This window comes from Myotis yumanensis, unplaced genomic scaffold (assembly GCF_028538775.1).
Source record: "Myotis yumanensis isolate MYYU_CA2020_CCGP unplaced genomic scaffold, mMyoYum1.0.hap1 SCAF_20, whole genome shotgun sequence".
Lineage (NCBI taxonomy): Eukaryota > Metazoa > Chordata > Mammalia > Chiroptera > Vespertilionidae > Myotis > Myotis yumanensis.
The window spans coordinates 9501667-9516997 of NW_027223771.1; the positions used below are offsets into that span (position 1 = coordinate 9501667).

General features: G+C 63.1%; 1 protein-coding gene across 2 annotated transcripts in view; it reads left to right on the plus strand.

Moving 5' to 3' along the window:
• HERC2 (HECT and RLD domain containing E3 ubiquitin protein ligase 2) overlaps nt 1–15331 on the plus strand; it is a 72076-nt gene that overhangs the window by 51909 nt on the left and 4836 nt on the right. For both annotated transcript variants that reach the window (XM_070400589.1, XM_070400590.1), the window contains 23 exons: nt 216–360; nt 963–1188; nt 2126–2297; nt 3193–3379; nt 3905–4042; nt 5470–5661; nt 6822–6975; nt 7482–7589; nt 8293–8424; nt 8622–8780; nt 8866–8984; nt 9510–9635; nt 9821–9976; nt 10242–10357; nt 10440–10638; nt 11551–11765; nt 12602–12779; nt 13042–13203; nt 13482–13573; nt 13748–13887; nt 14241–14428; nt 14780–14977; nt 15179–15262. In XM_070400589.1, the coding sequence (XP_070256690.1) occupies nt 216–360; nt 963–1188; nt 2126–2297; nt 3193–3379; nt 3905–4042; nt 5470–5661; nt 6822–6975; nt 7482–7589; nt 8293–8424; nt 8622–8780; nt 8866–8984; nt 9510–9635; nt 9821–9976; nt 10242–10357; nt 10440–10638; nt 11551–11765; nt 12602–12779; nt 13042–13203; nt 13482–13573; nt 13748–13887; nt 14241–14428; nt 14780–14977; nt 15179–15262 (3586 nt within the window). The remainder of the gene's footprint in view (nt 1–215; nt 361–962; nt 1189–2125; nt 2298–3192; nt 3380–3904; nt 4043–5469; nt 5662–6821; nt 6976–7481; nt 7590–8292; nt 8425–8621; nt 8781–8865; nt 8985–9509; nt 9636–9820; nt 9977–10241; nt 10358–10439; nt 10639–11550; nt 11766–12601; nt 12780–13041; nt 13204–13481; nt 13574–13747; nt 13888–14240; nt 14429–14779; nt 14978–15178; nt 15263–15331) is intronic.

Here is a 15331-nt window from a genome sequence, read left to right on the forward strand (position 1 = left end):
GGGGAGGGAGGGGGAGAGAAACATCGATGTGAGAGAGACGTCGATTCATCGATTGGTTGTCTCCCGCACATGCCCCGACCGGGGCTGGGAATCCAGCCTGCAAACCAGGCATGTGCCCTTGACCGGAATCGAACCCGAGACCCTTCAGTCCACGGCTGAAGCTCTCCCTGCTGAGCAGCCCCAGCCAGGGCTAACGCACCGTGGACCTCCCGCAGGGGCAAGGGGGACTACTTCAGGCTGGGCCACGGCTCGGACGTGCACGTGCGGAAGCCGCAGGTGGTGGAAGGGCTCCGAGGGAAGAAGATCGTGCACGTGGCCGTCGGGGCCCTGCACTGCCTGGCGGTCACGGACGCAGGGCAGGTGAGTGAGGGCATGGCGAGCCCGTGTCCAAGGGGGAGCTTGCGCTGATGAGATGTGTCATTAGTGCCACTTTGATAGAACATTGATGAGAAAAAAACCAGTTCCAGGCCAGGCCACTGCCTGTGTGGGGTTTGCAGGGGCTCCGTGTCTGTGGGTTTTCTCTGGGGAGTCAGGCTCCTCCCAAACCCCAGAGGTGTGCACTTAGGTTCAGGGGGTGTGTGCCTGGTCCCTGTCTGGGTGGGTGGGTGTTGGTGGCCGTGCCAGGGACGGGCGTCTGTCCAGGGCGGCTCCTGCCTGGCCCCTGGGCGGTGGGAGTGGCTGTGGCCTGTGGTGGACAGGGGGCCACTGAGGCCATGGAAGCAGACCCGTGGTCAGGGGCACTGCCGTGCGTGGAAACTGAGACACTGTGAGCACTTCCCTTTGCAAAGTGGAGGGGAATGTGAGCACATGTAGTGGCAGAGACCACCCGCCTCCCCTCGCAGAGGGAGGGGAACGGGTGGGAGTGACGTTAAGGAATGATCGCTTATAGTCACGGCAAGGATGGTGAAGGGCATCTAAAGGAAAGGCTCTGAAACGTTGAAAAATTGGTTTCTCCCCTTAAGGTCTACGCCTGGGGGGACAATGACCACGGCCAGCAGGGCAACGGCACGACCACCGTGAACAGGAAGCCCACCCTGGTGCACGGCCTGGAGGGCCAGAAGATCACGCGAGTGGCCTGTGGGTCTTCGCACAGCGTGGCCTGGACGACTGTCGACATGGCCACGCCCTCTGTGCACGAGCCCGTCCTGTTCCAGACGGCGAGGGACCCGCTGGGTGCTTCCTATCTAGGTAGCCGACTGGTTTGGCGGGGGTCCTCCTAGGAAGTCCCTCGTGCCCAGGTCAGAGGTGGTGTCATCCCTCCTGCACCAAAGCCCCGGGTGACCGTGGTGCACGAGCTGGCGGGGCCTTAGCAGGCGTGCGATGCTGGTTCTGTGCTGTGCGCGTGCTCACGAGAGGACCGTAGTCACAGCCAACGCGCACAGGCATCGTGCCGGCTGTTGGGCGCCTGGGCCACTCCTTCCATGAAGCTGACACGGTGAGCCGTGCGTGGTTGGTGTCGTCTCCCTCGCGTTGACATGGCGCCTGCGAACGCCGCAGTCCAGGCGCACGTGACGCTCCTTTAGCACCTTACTGGTCGTCGTCCTACTTCTCTGGCACTAGGGCTGGGTATAGAATTCCAGGTTGGCAGCTTTTCCTTCCGCTGCGTAAAGACATGGTCCCGTTGTTTCCTAACTTGTATTCTTTTCCTTGAGAATTTGCTGTCGTTTTTATCTTTGTTCTTTTACACACGACCTGTCTTTTCCTCAGATTGCTTTTAAGATTTTTTTCTTCCCTGGGGTTGAGCCGTTTCATGACAGTGTGCCTCGGGGTCGTTATCTTCCTGGTTTCCATGCTTGCAGCTCATTGTGCTTCTTGGGTGTTTGGGTTTATGATTTTTATCAAATTCTGAGAATATTTTTAGTCACTTTCATGCATTTACAAACGTGTCTACATTGTCTTGCAGTTACAGTAAAGCTTTGCTGAAAATAGCTTCTTTATAGAGTATAAATAAAGTGCATTTCTTTACCCTGAAGGACCATTTGTGAACCTAATACCTCACCTGTGAAATAGCAAAATGCAGATTGCAATGTGCTTTGGAACTAAACTGAAAGATTAAATTACAGAAACAGAACAAAATGCAATTTTTAAAAAAAAAATCAAACCCAAGTTCTCATTTTCTCTTCAGGTGTGCCTTCCGATGCCGAGTCTTCTGCTGCCAACAACAAACTCAGCGGAGCGGGCAGCTCCAAGCCCGGCCGCCCTTCTCTCGCCAAGACCCTCCTGTCCCTGGACGGGAACCTGGCCAAGCAGCAGGCCTTGTCTCACGTGCTCAACGCCTTGCAGATCACGTACGCCAGGTGGGCTGGTTGGCTGGCTTTTGAGATCCCGCCATCACGTCAGACTTGGGTTTGTGCAGCTTTTTGATTAACCAGATGTCTCACAGAATGGGGTGTTGTCTGTAGACAGTGTTTCAGGTCCTGTGCACTTTGGTTCTTGAAACACGAGTCAGAAAGCCAAGTCAGAGGACATCATGTGACTCTCTCTGGCCAATGAACTCTAAGCATGAATATGGGGCAGAGGCAGCATCGTTGAGGCTACTGCTCAGGAATGCTCAGACCCCTGTCCCCTCGCTCAGACACTCCCAGGGCAGAGTTGGATAAGTGGATGTTTTCCAACCTTTTGTGGCTGTTGTCTAGCTTCTCAGTGGTCATGGCAGGGGCCGGGGCGAGGAGGGAGCACCTGCAGGGGCCGGGGCGAGGAGGGAGCACCTGCAGGGGCCGGGGCGAGGAGGGAGTACCTGCAGGGGCCAGGGCGAGGAGGGCACACCTGCAGGGGCCGGGGCGTGGAGGGCACACCTGCAGGGGCCGGGGCGTGGAGGGCACACCTGGAGGGGCTACAGGTGCAGACAGAGGCCATGCAGCCCTGAGAGGACGTGGGTGCTGCAGCTTCCACACAGAACCCCCTTGGGATCTGACAGGGCCGTCGGGTTTCCCAGGGGATCCAGGGGCTTGCCCTGCTGTGATGTTTGCATTCGGCAGTTTTCTCGTTGTCACTAGGCGTTCGGACACGTAAGATCAGGAGTAACTCTTTTAGCTTCCAGGCAGTGAGTCCCTTGTGATAATGTTCAGTGTTTTTCCGAAACGCTTTACCGTGTGTCCTGTAGAAACAAGGGCGTCCTTCCCCGGTGCCCGCCCGCTCCTGCCGCTGTCCTGCGCGGGGAAGGCGGCTCACCAGGCCCCTCCCTCCTGACAGAGACGCCGTGGTGGGGGCCCTGATGCCGGCCAGCATGATCGCCCCGGAGTGCCCCTCCTTCTCCTCCTCGGCACCCCCTTCCGAGGCGTCCGCCACGGCCAGTCCCGTGAGCGGAGAGGCGTGCTTGCTGGCTGCTGACCTCGAGGACAGACCGAGCCCCAGTCCCTGGCAGGAGAAGCGAGGGGAGGTGAGTGTGTGAGTGGCGTCCGTCAGAGGGGAGGGCAGGGGAGTCCAGGCCATTGTCTCACTTCATTCCGTGTTTCCTTCCTGCCTGTTGCTGTGATTTTGGGCTTCAATTAGAAAATACTCTTTTTAAAAAGGAGGCTTTTTTTTTAAGCATTAAACGGAACTTGATTTATTCTTTCGAAAAGATGCTAAATGCAAGTCCATAGTCTTTTGTCTGCAGTTACAAAACCTTATGCCTCTTAAAAGTCAAAATATTTTGTAACTTATTTTGGAGCTAAATCAGCTTGAAGAGATGGGAGCTCATTTTAGTCTCTTCCTGTGACCTGTCCTGGTGTCGCCAGGTGTCCTGGGACCAGGAGTGCCTGGTGCAGGCTGCCAGCCCCGCTGGGGGGAAGCGCTGTCCCCACTGTGACATCTGGCTGCAGCCTCGGGGCGCCCGGGTGGCCAGAGGGCTTTCAGGTGAGGCTTTGAGGAGTCTGGGACGTGTGCACTTTGCTGAGCTCTTCTTCCTGGATTTTGAAACCAGATCTCCTCTGAGGATGCTGTGACCCCTGCTGCCGTGACCCCGTCTGCCTCCTCAGCCTCTTCTCGGCCGTTCATCCCGGTGACAGATGACCCGGGAGCTGCCAGCATCATCGCCGAAACCATGACCAAAGCCAAAGAGGTCAGGGGCCTCCTGATGGTTCCGCTTTGAAAGCCTGTTAACCGCACGTGGGGTTGCAGAGGCAGCACACAGGTGGCTCCCTGCACGCTGGGCGAGCTGGGCACAGCCCACCCTCCCCTCCCGGCCGCAGTGCGCACTCCGCGAGCCAGGCTTCTCATCCCCTCCACGCAGATCTGGCTCCTGTCCCAGGAGGTCCCTGCAGGTCAGGGCCCCAGGGCGTGCTGTCTCGTTAGTCCTCACAGAGGGACACTGGCTCTGTGCACTCCTGTGTGTGTGGGGCGAGCCGGGGGGCGGGGGGCGTTGATTGGCAGCCTTACCTGGGACCCGAATCCTTATCACTTGCTCAGGAGTGTCTGCCAGGTGTCCCCACTGCGGGCAGTGACTGTCAGTGAGCGTCCAGGCCTCCCCACTGCGGGCAGTGACTGTGTCAGTGAACGTCCAGGTGTCCCCACTGCGGGCAGTGACTGTCAGTGAGCGTCCAGGCGTCCCCACTGCGGGCAGTGACTGTGTCAGTGAGCGTCCAGGCCTCCCCACTGCGGGCAGTGACTGTGTCAGTGAGCGTCCAGGCCTCCCCACTGCGGGCAGTGACTGTGTCAGTGAGCGTCCAGGCCTCCCCACTGCGGGCAGTGACTGTGTCAGTGAGCGTCCAGGCCTCCCCACTGCGGGCAGTGACTGTGTCAGTGAGCGTCCAGGCCTCCCACTAAGGGCAGTGACTGTGTCAGTGAGCGTCCAGGCCTCCCACTAAGGGCAGTGACTGTGTCAGTGAGCGTCCAGGCCTCCCCACTGCGGGCAGTGACTGTGTCAGTGAACGTCCAGGCGTCCCCACTGCGGGCAGTGACTGTGTCAGTGAGCGTCCAGGCGTCCCCACTGCGGGCAGTGACTGTGTCAGTGAGCGTCCAGGCGTCCCCACTGCGGGCAGTGACTGTGTCAGTGAGCGTCCAGGCCTCCCACTGCGGGCAGTGACTGTGTGTCAGGTCACAAGCGTCACGGGAGAGAAGTACCTGGAGGGCCTGCAGACACCCGGCTCCATGCTCTGTCCACCCACCGGTGCCTCGTGCCCCCTGGTGCTTCTGGCCGAGTGCGTTAGGACTGGTAGTGGTTGCGTGGCGGGTTTCCATTCGTTTGGGTGTGAGTGTAAGTTATGGCAAACTAAGCGTTGTTAGTGTTAAGCCATCACGTGAGCCACGCGCAGGGATATGCAGGCAGCGATTCCCACCCCACCGCCAGGTCGGTCCCGTCCCAGCTGTGAGGCCAGAGATGGTGGGTTTCAAGCTCGGATCCTGGTGGGGGGGCCCCAAGGCTGTCGCTTCTCCCCGGGACCTCCTGGTCCTGTCGCCTCCTGAAGGCCCCCCGTTATCTCTGGGAGCTTGTGGGTGAGCTGGTGGTGTTCTAACATGTCGCTCCTCCCTTCCTGTTGGGCCTTGTAGGATGTTGAGAGCCAGAATAAGGCCTCGGGCCCAGAACCTCAGGCCTTGGACGAGTTCACCAGCCTGCTGGTCGCCGACGACACCCGGGTGCTGGTGGACCTGCTCAAGCTGTCCGTGTGCGGCCGGGCCGGGGACCGGGGCCGCGAGGTGCTTTCGGCCGTGCTGTCGGGCATGGGCACCGCCTACCCCCAGGTGAGCACGGCGGGAGGGGGCCTTCTCTCCGTGGTGCTGCTGTGACGTCACGTCTTGTCCGTGATGGACTCCGTGCAGGAGACGGCAGGGTGGAAGGGCTCCGTGTAAGCCAGCCCTGCGCTGCCCCGTGGGCTGCCGTGTCCCGGGGCCTTGGCCTGCCCGTGTCCGCGTTCAGCAGTCCCTCATCTCGACAGCGTCAGCTCTGCCAGGGCTTCCTTTACGGCTCCTGGATTTTGTTTTACGCTGAGAACCATGGCACTGTTTAAAGAAACCAATTTCTTCTAGTAATTTTTCTTTCTTCATTGACCAGAGGCCCGAGGCACGAAATTCGTGCAAGAGTAGGCCTCCCTTCCCCCGACACCGGCTTCCCCCTGGCACCCGGGACCTGGGCTTCCCTCGCAGCCCCGGCTTCGTCCAGGTTGTCCGGTCTGATTCGCATATCATGCTTTTATTTTTATAGATCACAATTGTCTTTTTGAGCCACCTGGGATTTATCTTGATATAAGGGATGTGCTGGGATCCAACTTTATTTTCCCCGAACGACAAACATGTGGCCACAATATCAGGAATTTGGGAACGACCTTTTTGTATTCGTGATTCCTGTGTGCATTTGGGCTCATCGACAAGCTTTTCTGCCCCATGAATCTAATCCTTATGCTCTAACCACGGTGCCGTGACTGCTGTAGCTGTGGCTCAGGTCTTGGTGTTTGGCAGCCTGGGTCCCCCAGGACTTTCTGCCGTGGAAGCGTCCGCTCCCCGGCCACTGCGCCTGGACATGTGGCCGTGCGCCCGGGAACCCTAGTGTCGTTTTCTGTAACTCGGTTTAAGTTCGAACAGCCACACAGCTGCTCCTCCCCCGGCGCCTCTGTTCCGAGGCTCTCCCCCCGGGGCAGCGCTCGTCCTGGGGGAGCAGGCGTGGCTGCCATCACAGGCTCTGTCCCCCGGCACCTGCGGGTGTCCATGCCGGCTCCTCCTCCCTGGTCACCTTCACGCTTCGCAGCCCCTCCTCTGCGAGCCTGTGCCGTCTTGATTTTGTAGGCGAGGAGGCCAAGCCCTGATCTGAACCAGAGTCCTCAGACCCCCACGTTCTCCCCGCGGCCACCCCATTCTCCCTGCAGCCACCCCGTCCCTGCAGCAGGACCTGGCCCCTCTCCCCGCAGGTGGCAGACATGCTGCTGGAGCTCTGCGTCACCGAGCTGGAGGACGTGGCCTCCGACTCGCAGAGCGGCCGCCTGTCCTCGCAGCCCGTGGTGGTGGAGAGCAGCCACCCCTACACGGACGACACATCCTCCAGCGGCACCGTGAAGATCCCAGGTGCGGGGTGGGGCTCGCGGGCCCACCTCTGGGTTCCATCCTGGGAGCGGTCATCGCCGGCTGAGAGGACAGAATTGGTTTAATCCCCACCCAAGGATATTTTAAAATTGACTTGAGAGAGAGGAAGGGGGAGAGAAACATCGAGGTAAGAGCGAAATGTGGATCGGTTGCCTCCCGTGTGCTCCCCTACCGGGACTCGAACCCGCAGCCTAGGCCTGTGCCCTGACCAGAATTGAACCCGCCACCATTTGATGGAGGGGACGACGCTCCAACCAGCCGAGCCGCTGGCCAGGGCTCTAGAACAGAATTTTAAACTGCATGAGACTCCTCGCTTTCCTAGAAACCTTTTCCTCTTCGGGATAGAACGTGGCACAGGGAGCCATGCAGCATAGGGTCCTGCGTAGTGTCTGTCAGGTGGGCACCTTGGGCACAGAGCGCAGGTGTGTGTGGCTTTGGTCTCGCCGAGGTGTGCCCGCTGGGGTCTCACTGCTCTGCTCACCTGCCAGGTGCGGAAGGCCTCCGGGTGGAGTTTGACCGGCAGTGCTCCACGGAGAGGCGCCACGACCCGCTCACCGTCATGGACGGCGTCAACAGGATCGTCTCCGTGCGCTCAGGTGGGGGAGTGGGGGGCGTTGCCCGCCTTCAGGAACGACATAGCCTTGCCAAGCGTGCCAGGCCCGGGGGTGCCAGGCCTCAGCGTCTCCCAGGGGAAGTGTCTGTGCGCATCTTCTCAGTCTCCATCCTCCGTCTGGGGCAGGACTGGCAGCCCTTCCCTGACCTTCCCCCCTCCCCCGGCCCAGCAGGGCCTCCTCATCAGACGCTCCTTATAAGCCCTGCGAACGCCCGGGCGGCGCGTGCAGTCCCGGAGGAGCTCGGGCTTTCCCTGGCAGCCTCACAGACGCAGCGTAGCTTTTAGCCAGGTGGCCGCTGGGCCGGTCCCTGCTCCCACGGGCCCTCCCTCACGCTGAAGAGCCCGCCAGGCAGGGACCTGGCTGTGACTCACGCGGCCTCGCCCTGGGCTCCCGAGGGCGGCCCTTCTGTGCTGAGCCGGCCCCTGTCCCGAAGGTGGCTGTGGCCCTGCAGGCCTCACACTGCGTGGCAGTTGTGTGTGCATTTCCGTCAGGGCCAGGCTGCTGCCTCAGTTTCCCCAGGACTTAGCGCAGTGTGTGTTGAAGGGCCAGGCTCCCCTGGAGGCATGTGAACACCAGTTTGGGGAGCCTGGGCTGGCGCCCCACGTGCTGCAGACGCTGCATGAACGACTCTCTGAAGAGGCTCATGTTGGTGCGGGGAGTGAGCCTACCGGTGTGCTTCCCCCAGGCCGGGAGTGGTCCGACTGGTCCAGCGAGCTGCGCATCCCTGGGGATGAGCTGAAGTGGAAGTTCATCAGCGACGGGTCCGTGAACGGGTGGGGCTGGCGCTTCACCGTCTACCCCATCATGCCGGCCGCAGGTGAGGGGCTGCGGTGCCCAGGTGGGGGGCCAGAGTGCCCGGGGGGGGGGGGCCGCGGTCCTCCAGACTGGGTGCCCGGCCACGAGGGTACATCGTTTACGCTCCGTGCTGTGGTCTGCCTGCTTCTGCCGTGTGGGGAGCCTGTCGGTCAGGTCATGCCGGTCTCCTTACGGGACATGCGTGTGCTCATCCCTCAGGCCCTAAAGACCTCCTCTCCGACCGCTGTGTCCTCTCCTGCCCGTCCATGGACCTGGTGACGTGCCTGCTCGACTTCCGGCTCAACCTCGCCTCGAACAGAAGCATCGTCCCACGCCTGGCCGCGTCGCTGGCCGCGTGCGCACAGCTCAGTGCCTTAGGTAGGCGGCCTCTTCATAGCCATGTCTGTCGCGGGCGAGGGGAACCGTGGTCGAGCTCCTGATGTCCTCTGTCTGCTCTTTCCAGCTGCCAGTCACAGAATGTGGGCCCTTCAGAGGCTGAGGAAGCTGCTGACGACGGAGTTTGGACAGTCGGTCAACATCCGCCGGCTGCTGGGGGACAGCGACGGGGAGGCGCGTGCCTTGGTAGGAGCCCACGCCCAGGTCCTAGACCTGTGACCCAGGGAGTGAGGCAGGTGTTCGTTTAGGCGTTGAAGTCTCCCACTTGGAGAAGTTCCCGGAAGACCGGCAGGAGCATAAGGCAGCCTTTGTCACCGCCGGCGCCCTCGTGCTGCTCCACATGCGGAGTGCGGCCAGCCTTTGACTTGAAAGGCAGCGTGTCTCGGTGGCTGTGACCATGGGATCGCGTCTGTGGGGCGTGACCACGAGTCTTTGTTCTGCCGATGAGGTGGCTACTGTTAGAGGACTGCTGGTCCTGACCACGCCGGGAGCGGGTGGCCGGAGGGCGGGCCGTGGGAGCTGCCTCACTGACCCGGCGCCGAGGTGGACGTGCAGCTCCCCTTCCGTTCCAGGGCTTGTCACGTCCTTGAGGTCTCCCCCTGCGTGAACGCGTCACGCTCGTGTTCTAGGGAGAAGGGCCCAGTAGACTAGACCATTAACTCGTGGAGGCCAAGCCCGGGCGGGGTGGGCTACAGTGTGGTGTCCCCGCAGAGCTTCTCGGGCAGTGCTCTGGCTGCGCTGGTGAAAGGCCTCCCGGAGACCCTGGAGAGGCAGTTCGAGTACGAGGATCCCGTCGTGCGGGGCGGCAAGCAGCTGCTGCACAGCCCCTTCTTTAAGGTACGTGGCTGGGGGAGCGGCCTGTGCGGGCGTGTGTCGGGGTGTCGCCGGGAGCGGGGCAGGGACAGCTCCGCCACAGGGACCGTGAGCACGGCCGGCGAGCAGCAGGTGGAGGGGCGCCCAGGGAGGTTCCGCGAGGGCCGCCTGGGCTGCGTGTCAGCGTGACCCTGCGTGACCCTTTGCAGGTGCTGGTGGCTCTTGCTTGTGACTTGGAGCTGGACACGCTGCCCTGCTGCGCCGAGACGCACAAGTGGGCCTGGTTCCGCAGGTACTGCATGGCCTCCCGCGTGGCCGTGGCCCTGGACAGGAGGACGCCGCTGCCCCGGCTGTTTCTCGACGAGGTACGCGCAGGTGTTGAGTCGCCTCTGGAGAGCCCAGCGCTGTCTTTCACCAGAGTGTGCGGCTGCTGGCGCTGCCGGTGCCCTGAGGGGGCCCCTCGTGGGAACCAGGGACTGTGCTGACGCTCAGTGACACTCAGACGGGGAGCCCTGGTTTCCTGAGACTGAGGCCCCAGTGCTGGTGCTGCCCTTCCCCGGGACCCCTCCCTCCGTGTCCCCTGTTGTCCTGAGAGACGGGTGTGTGATGGCCTCACTGTGTGCCGTCCAGGTGGCGAAGAAGATCCGAGAGCTCATGGCGGACGGCGAGGCCATGGACGTCCTGCACGAGAGCCACGACGTCTTCCGGAGGGAGCACGACGAGCAGCTGGTGCAGTGGATGAACAGGTTGCTGCGGCGGGAGCGGCGGGCGCGGGACACGCTTCAGGCGGGGAGCGCCCACCTCCATTGTTCGCTTCCTTGGCTCTAGGCGCCCGGACGACTGGACTCTGTCTGCCGGTGGCAGCGGCACGATCTACGGGTGGGGACATAACCACAGGGGCCAGCTCGGGGGCATCGAGGGGGCCAAGGTGAAGGTGCCCACTCCCTGCGAAGCCCTGGCCACCCTCAGGCCCGTGCAGTTAATTGGCGGAGAGCAGACTCTGTTCGCGGTCACGGCCGACGGGAAGGTAGGGGTGCGTCCGTCGTCGACATGGACACCGAGGGGCGGGGGCGGGTGGTCCTGGGTGTGCACTCCTGAGACCTCGCCTCCAGGTGTCGCCCTGGGGTGCTGGAGGCGGCCCCCCGAGCATCCCTGCAGGACTCCTGGCTCCAAACGTGCAGGCCTCATTTGGAAACAAGTGTTCCCGTGGTTTCCTGCCGGTGACTCAGGAGGCGTCTTCCTGGGTCTCTTTGCTGCCCCTGAAGCACTCGCTGCTGGTGCGTGGGACTCGCTGGCCTTTGCGTGTCCTCTCAGTGACCCCGTGTCGAGTTCCTTCACTCCTTTCTCGTGTAGCTCAGGGTTCGCGGGGTCACTTCACAGCCTGCCATCGTCTGTGACTGGGCCCGGTGCCTCCTCACCAGGTCCCGCCTGTGGGAGAAGGGCCCGCTGGGCTGGGGGGCGGCCGGGGGGCAGAGCAGGGCCTGCCGGGCGTCCTCCTGGGTCCACCTGTGTGGGGGTCCCCCTTCCACAGCTCTGCAGCCTTTAGGTTCTGTGGAAGGGAGGGGTGACGTGCATTCGGAAACGGCAGTCTGGTTTTTAAAAATTAACGGTAAAGACACTTAGTGTCCCAAACAGTAAGTTTCCTGTGGGCGTCTGGGACCTGCTGGCGATAAATAACTAACCCTCCTTGTTTTTCTTGGCGTGAGGTATAGTTGGCATCTGGGCAAAAACAGAGATGTTCCCAGGAAAGAGCCCTGGCGTGCAAATGCAGTTTGTGAACTTGGTCTTTCCAGTAGTCGCAGCTGCCTCGCTCTGAGGAAGCACCAGTGCAGCTCCAGTTCTCAGCTCTCTGGGGAGAAACGTCTAGAGCGCGGGTTGGGCTTCGGTTACCACGACGCGGGCTCTCGGGGTAAAGTCGGTTCCTGTCGTTCCTGTCCAGCTGTACGCCACCGGGTATGGGGCCGGCGGCCGGCTCGGTGTCGGGGGCACGGAGTCGGTGTCCACCCCGACGCTGCTCGAGTCCATCCAGCACGTGTTCATCAGGAAGGTGGCCGTGAACTCAGGCGGCAAGCACTGCCTCGCCCTCTCCTCCGAAGGAGAGGTGTACTCCTGGGGCGAGGCCGAGGACGGCAAGCTGGGCCACGGCAACCGCAGGTACCTGTGCGGCTCGGCCGCCCCTTCTCGTGGGCTCCGGGCTCGTGTCTGTGTCAGCCCTGCCCTCAGCACAGCACCCCCACATCCACTTCGGGGGCTCCTGGGAGCAGGTGCATGTACCTCAACGGGGGGTCAATTCTGAGTTGGTTTTTTTATTGGTTTCCGAGAGGCAGGGAGAGGGGGAGAGAGAGGGAAATGTCAGTGACCAGAGAGCATCATGGACCGGCTGCCTCCTGCACGCCCCACTGGGGATGGAGCCCGCAGCCCGGGCCTGTGCCCTGACTGGGAACGGAACCGTGACCTCCTGGTTCCTAGGCCGACGCTCAGCCACTGAGCCCCACGCCGGGCTGGGGGGTCTTGTTGTTGTTGCAGTTGGGGCAGGATAAGCAGGAACACCGGTCAGAGCAGCAAAAAGAAAATAATCCAAAAACCGAGGTGGTGTCAGGGCCCGTGGGACAGAGAGCACCGGGAGGCTGTCAGTGGGAGGAGGGCAGGGACTGGAGGAGAGGGAGCCGGCCATGCACACGGGCGTCACAGCACAGTCAGGGACTCGGTGCAGCCCGGAGGCAGCCAGGGACACTGACGGGGCACGGGGCAGCGGGTGTGGGACTTAGTGGTGCGATGCCTCTCACCGGTGTGCCCTGGAGCCGCCGTCACGCTGTACGTCAGCCGTGACTGGGAAGTTAAGTGCAAAAACACAGAAAGGCCAAGGAATTCGACCTGAGGGTGTAGATCGGGAAGTGCACGCTGAATGCGTGAGCGCCGAGCCCAGAGCCTGCGTGCGACACCGCCTGGGGGTCCGCCTGGCCTCAGGCGTGCTCGTGGCCTCTTTGCAGTCCCTGTGACCGCCCTCGAGTCGTCGAGTCTCTGAGAGGCACCGAGGTGGTGGACATCGCTGCCGGCGGAGCCCACAGCGCCTGCGTCACCTCCGCCGGCGACCTCTACACGTGGGGCAAGGGCCGGTACGGCCGCCTGGGCCACAGCGACAGCGAGGACCAGCTCAAGCCCAAGCTGGTGAGGCGGCGTCCAGGGCTCGGGCCGAGGGTCACAGCTCAGTGTGGACAAGTGGGCTTTATTGGTGTGTGTTCTGTGGGTCATCTGAGAGGATAGTGCTTGACCTGCCTTGTATTTCCACTCGTGGGCGGTCCTTGGCAGACAGAGCAGGGGGCTGGCCCCCAGGGCGGCTGCGGGGGTGCGTCCTGTGTGAACTCACGGGAAGCCTCCCTCGGGGGGCCTGGCCATGTGGTCAGAAAACCTCCATGTCCCTTCCTCGAAGGTGGAGGCCCTTCAGGGCCACCGCGTGGTCGACGTCGCCTGCGGCAGTGGCGACGCCCAGACCCTCTGCCTCACGGACGACGACACCGTGTGGTCCTGGGGCGACGGGGACTACGGCAAGCTCGGCCGCGGGGGCAGCGACGGCTGTAAAGTGCCCATGAAGGTACCTCTGTCCCAGAGCCCGGGGCCCGCGGGTGGGGCGGCCCAGCCACTGCCTCCTTCCTGCCCGCGCGTGGGTGTTGGGCGAAGAGCGAGGGAGGCCCCGCCTGCTGAGGTGTCCAGGGCTGCCGCTCCCGCCCGTGGCCTGGGCTTTGCCAGTGGAGGGGGTCAGCGGTCATAAACGCTGGGTGAGGGTGAGGGCGAGGGCGAGGGCGAGGCTCTCCGCTTCCTCCTCGGGCGGACGTCGGTCTCTGGTGGCCGTCTGAGTGCCCTCTCCTCCAGATCGACTCGCTCACGGGCCTGGGCGTGGTGAAGGTGGAGTGCGGGTCCCAGTTCTCGGTCGCCCTGACCAAGTCCGGTACCGTCTACACCTGGTACGCGAGGCTGGCCCCCGGGGCTGGGAGGCTAACCTGAGGTGGCGTTCGCGGCCTTTGTGGATGGCCCGTGACCTCCCCGTGGGCTGGGGTGTGTCCCGGAGCCAGCGCTGGCTCCAGGAGGCGGGGCAGGGCAGTGGTGGCCTCGCACCCTGAGCCCGTCTCCTGACGCAGGGGCAAAGGGGACTACCACCGGCTGGGCCACGGCTCCGACGACCACGTGCGGAGGCCACGGCAGGTGCAGGGGCTGCAGGGGAAGAAGGTCATTGCCATCGCCACGGGCTCCCTGCACTGCGTGTGCTGCACGGAGGAGGGTAGGTGGCGGCCCTCTGCGTCCTGGGAGCGTCCCTGCCTCTGCTGTGGGCCCCATGAACACGTCACCGTTCACGCTGCACAGAGAAGAACTGGCCTTAGAGAGGCCTGCGTGCAGACTGGGCCCACGCTGGCCCAGGAACAGGGTTTTGGGAGGGGAGCCCCCTCCCCCTTCCCCCCCCCCCTTGCCCCAAGGGCCTGTGTCTGCAGAGCGGGCAGTTGTAAGGGACAAGGCCTGGGGGCGCATGGTGTGAGGAGACACTAGGTCTCAGGGTCCTGCCCCCCCCCCCCCCCCCCTTGCAGGGAGGCCTCTGCACTCTCCTCACGTAGTTCCTTGGTCTCCGTTCCCTTCCAGGTGAGGTTTACACCTGGGGGGACAACGACGAGGGGCAGCTGGGGGACGGGACCACCAACGCCATCCAGAGGCCGCGGCTGGTGGCCGCCCTGCAGGGGAGGAAGGTCAACCGTGTGGCCTGCGGCTCGGCACACACGCTGGCCTGGTCCACCAGCAAGCCCACCAGCGCCGGGAAGCTCCCTGCACAGGTGGGTGCTGCGGGGGGCACGGGGGCGGCTCGGGTGCACCTGGTGGCGGTCCTGTGTGTGGCCCAGGCCCCGCTGGAAGCCATTCGGGCTCCCGTGTGAACCGGGTCTTCCCGTCAGCCAGCAGCCTGTCCGTGAAACGCTCACCTTCCTTCAGCATCGCACGAAGGACGGAAAACCGCTGACGGCACAGGCCACACGCTCTCAGCAAACAGGCTGTAGACTAGTTATTCCCGCGTTTTCCTCGATGCTCGGCTGGAGCCAGGCGGCCAGATTGTCGTTAGATTTTCCAAACCACACGGACGCGGGCGCCCCTGCGGAGCCGTGCGGGCGGTGACCTCGCCTCTGTTGCAGGTGCCCATGGAGTACAACCACCTGCAGGAGCTCCCGGTCGTCGCCCTGCGGAACCGGCTGCTGCTGCTGCACCACCTCTCCGAGCTCTTCTGCCCCTGCATCCCCATGTTCGACCTGGAGGGCGCCCTGGGCGAGACGGGGCTGGGGCCCGCCGTGGGCTTCGACACCCTGCGGGGCATCCTCATCTCCCAGGGCAAGGTACCTGCCTCCGCGGGTGGGCCGGGTCTGCGTGAGCGTTAACCCCAGGACGGCGGGGAGCGGGTGCCGGGGCACAGCTTGCTCAGCCAGCGCTCCCGGCACGCAGTGCAGGCTCCACGCTGCGCGTTTAGGGCCCTCCGTGCGGACAGACAGCGCCCTGCTGACCGTGTCAGGTTCTCACCCTCGCCGTGTCTTATTCAGGAGGTGGCTTTCCGGAAGGTGGTGCAGGCAACGATGGTGCGCGACCGCCAGCACGGGCCTGTGGTGGAGCTGAACCGCATCCAGGTGACGGGGCCTCCGCCTCGGGGTGGCGTGGCTGACGGGGGGGGGGACGGGGGGGGCACACCTGGGCCA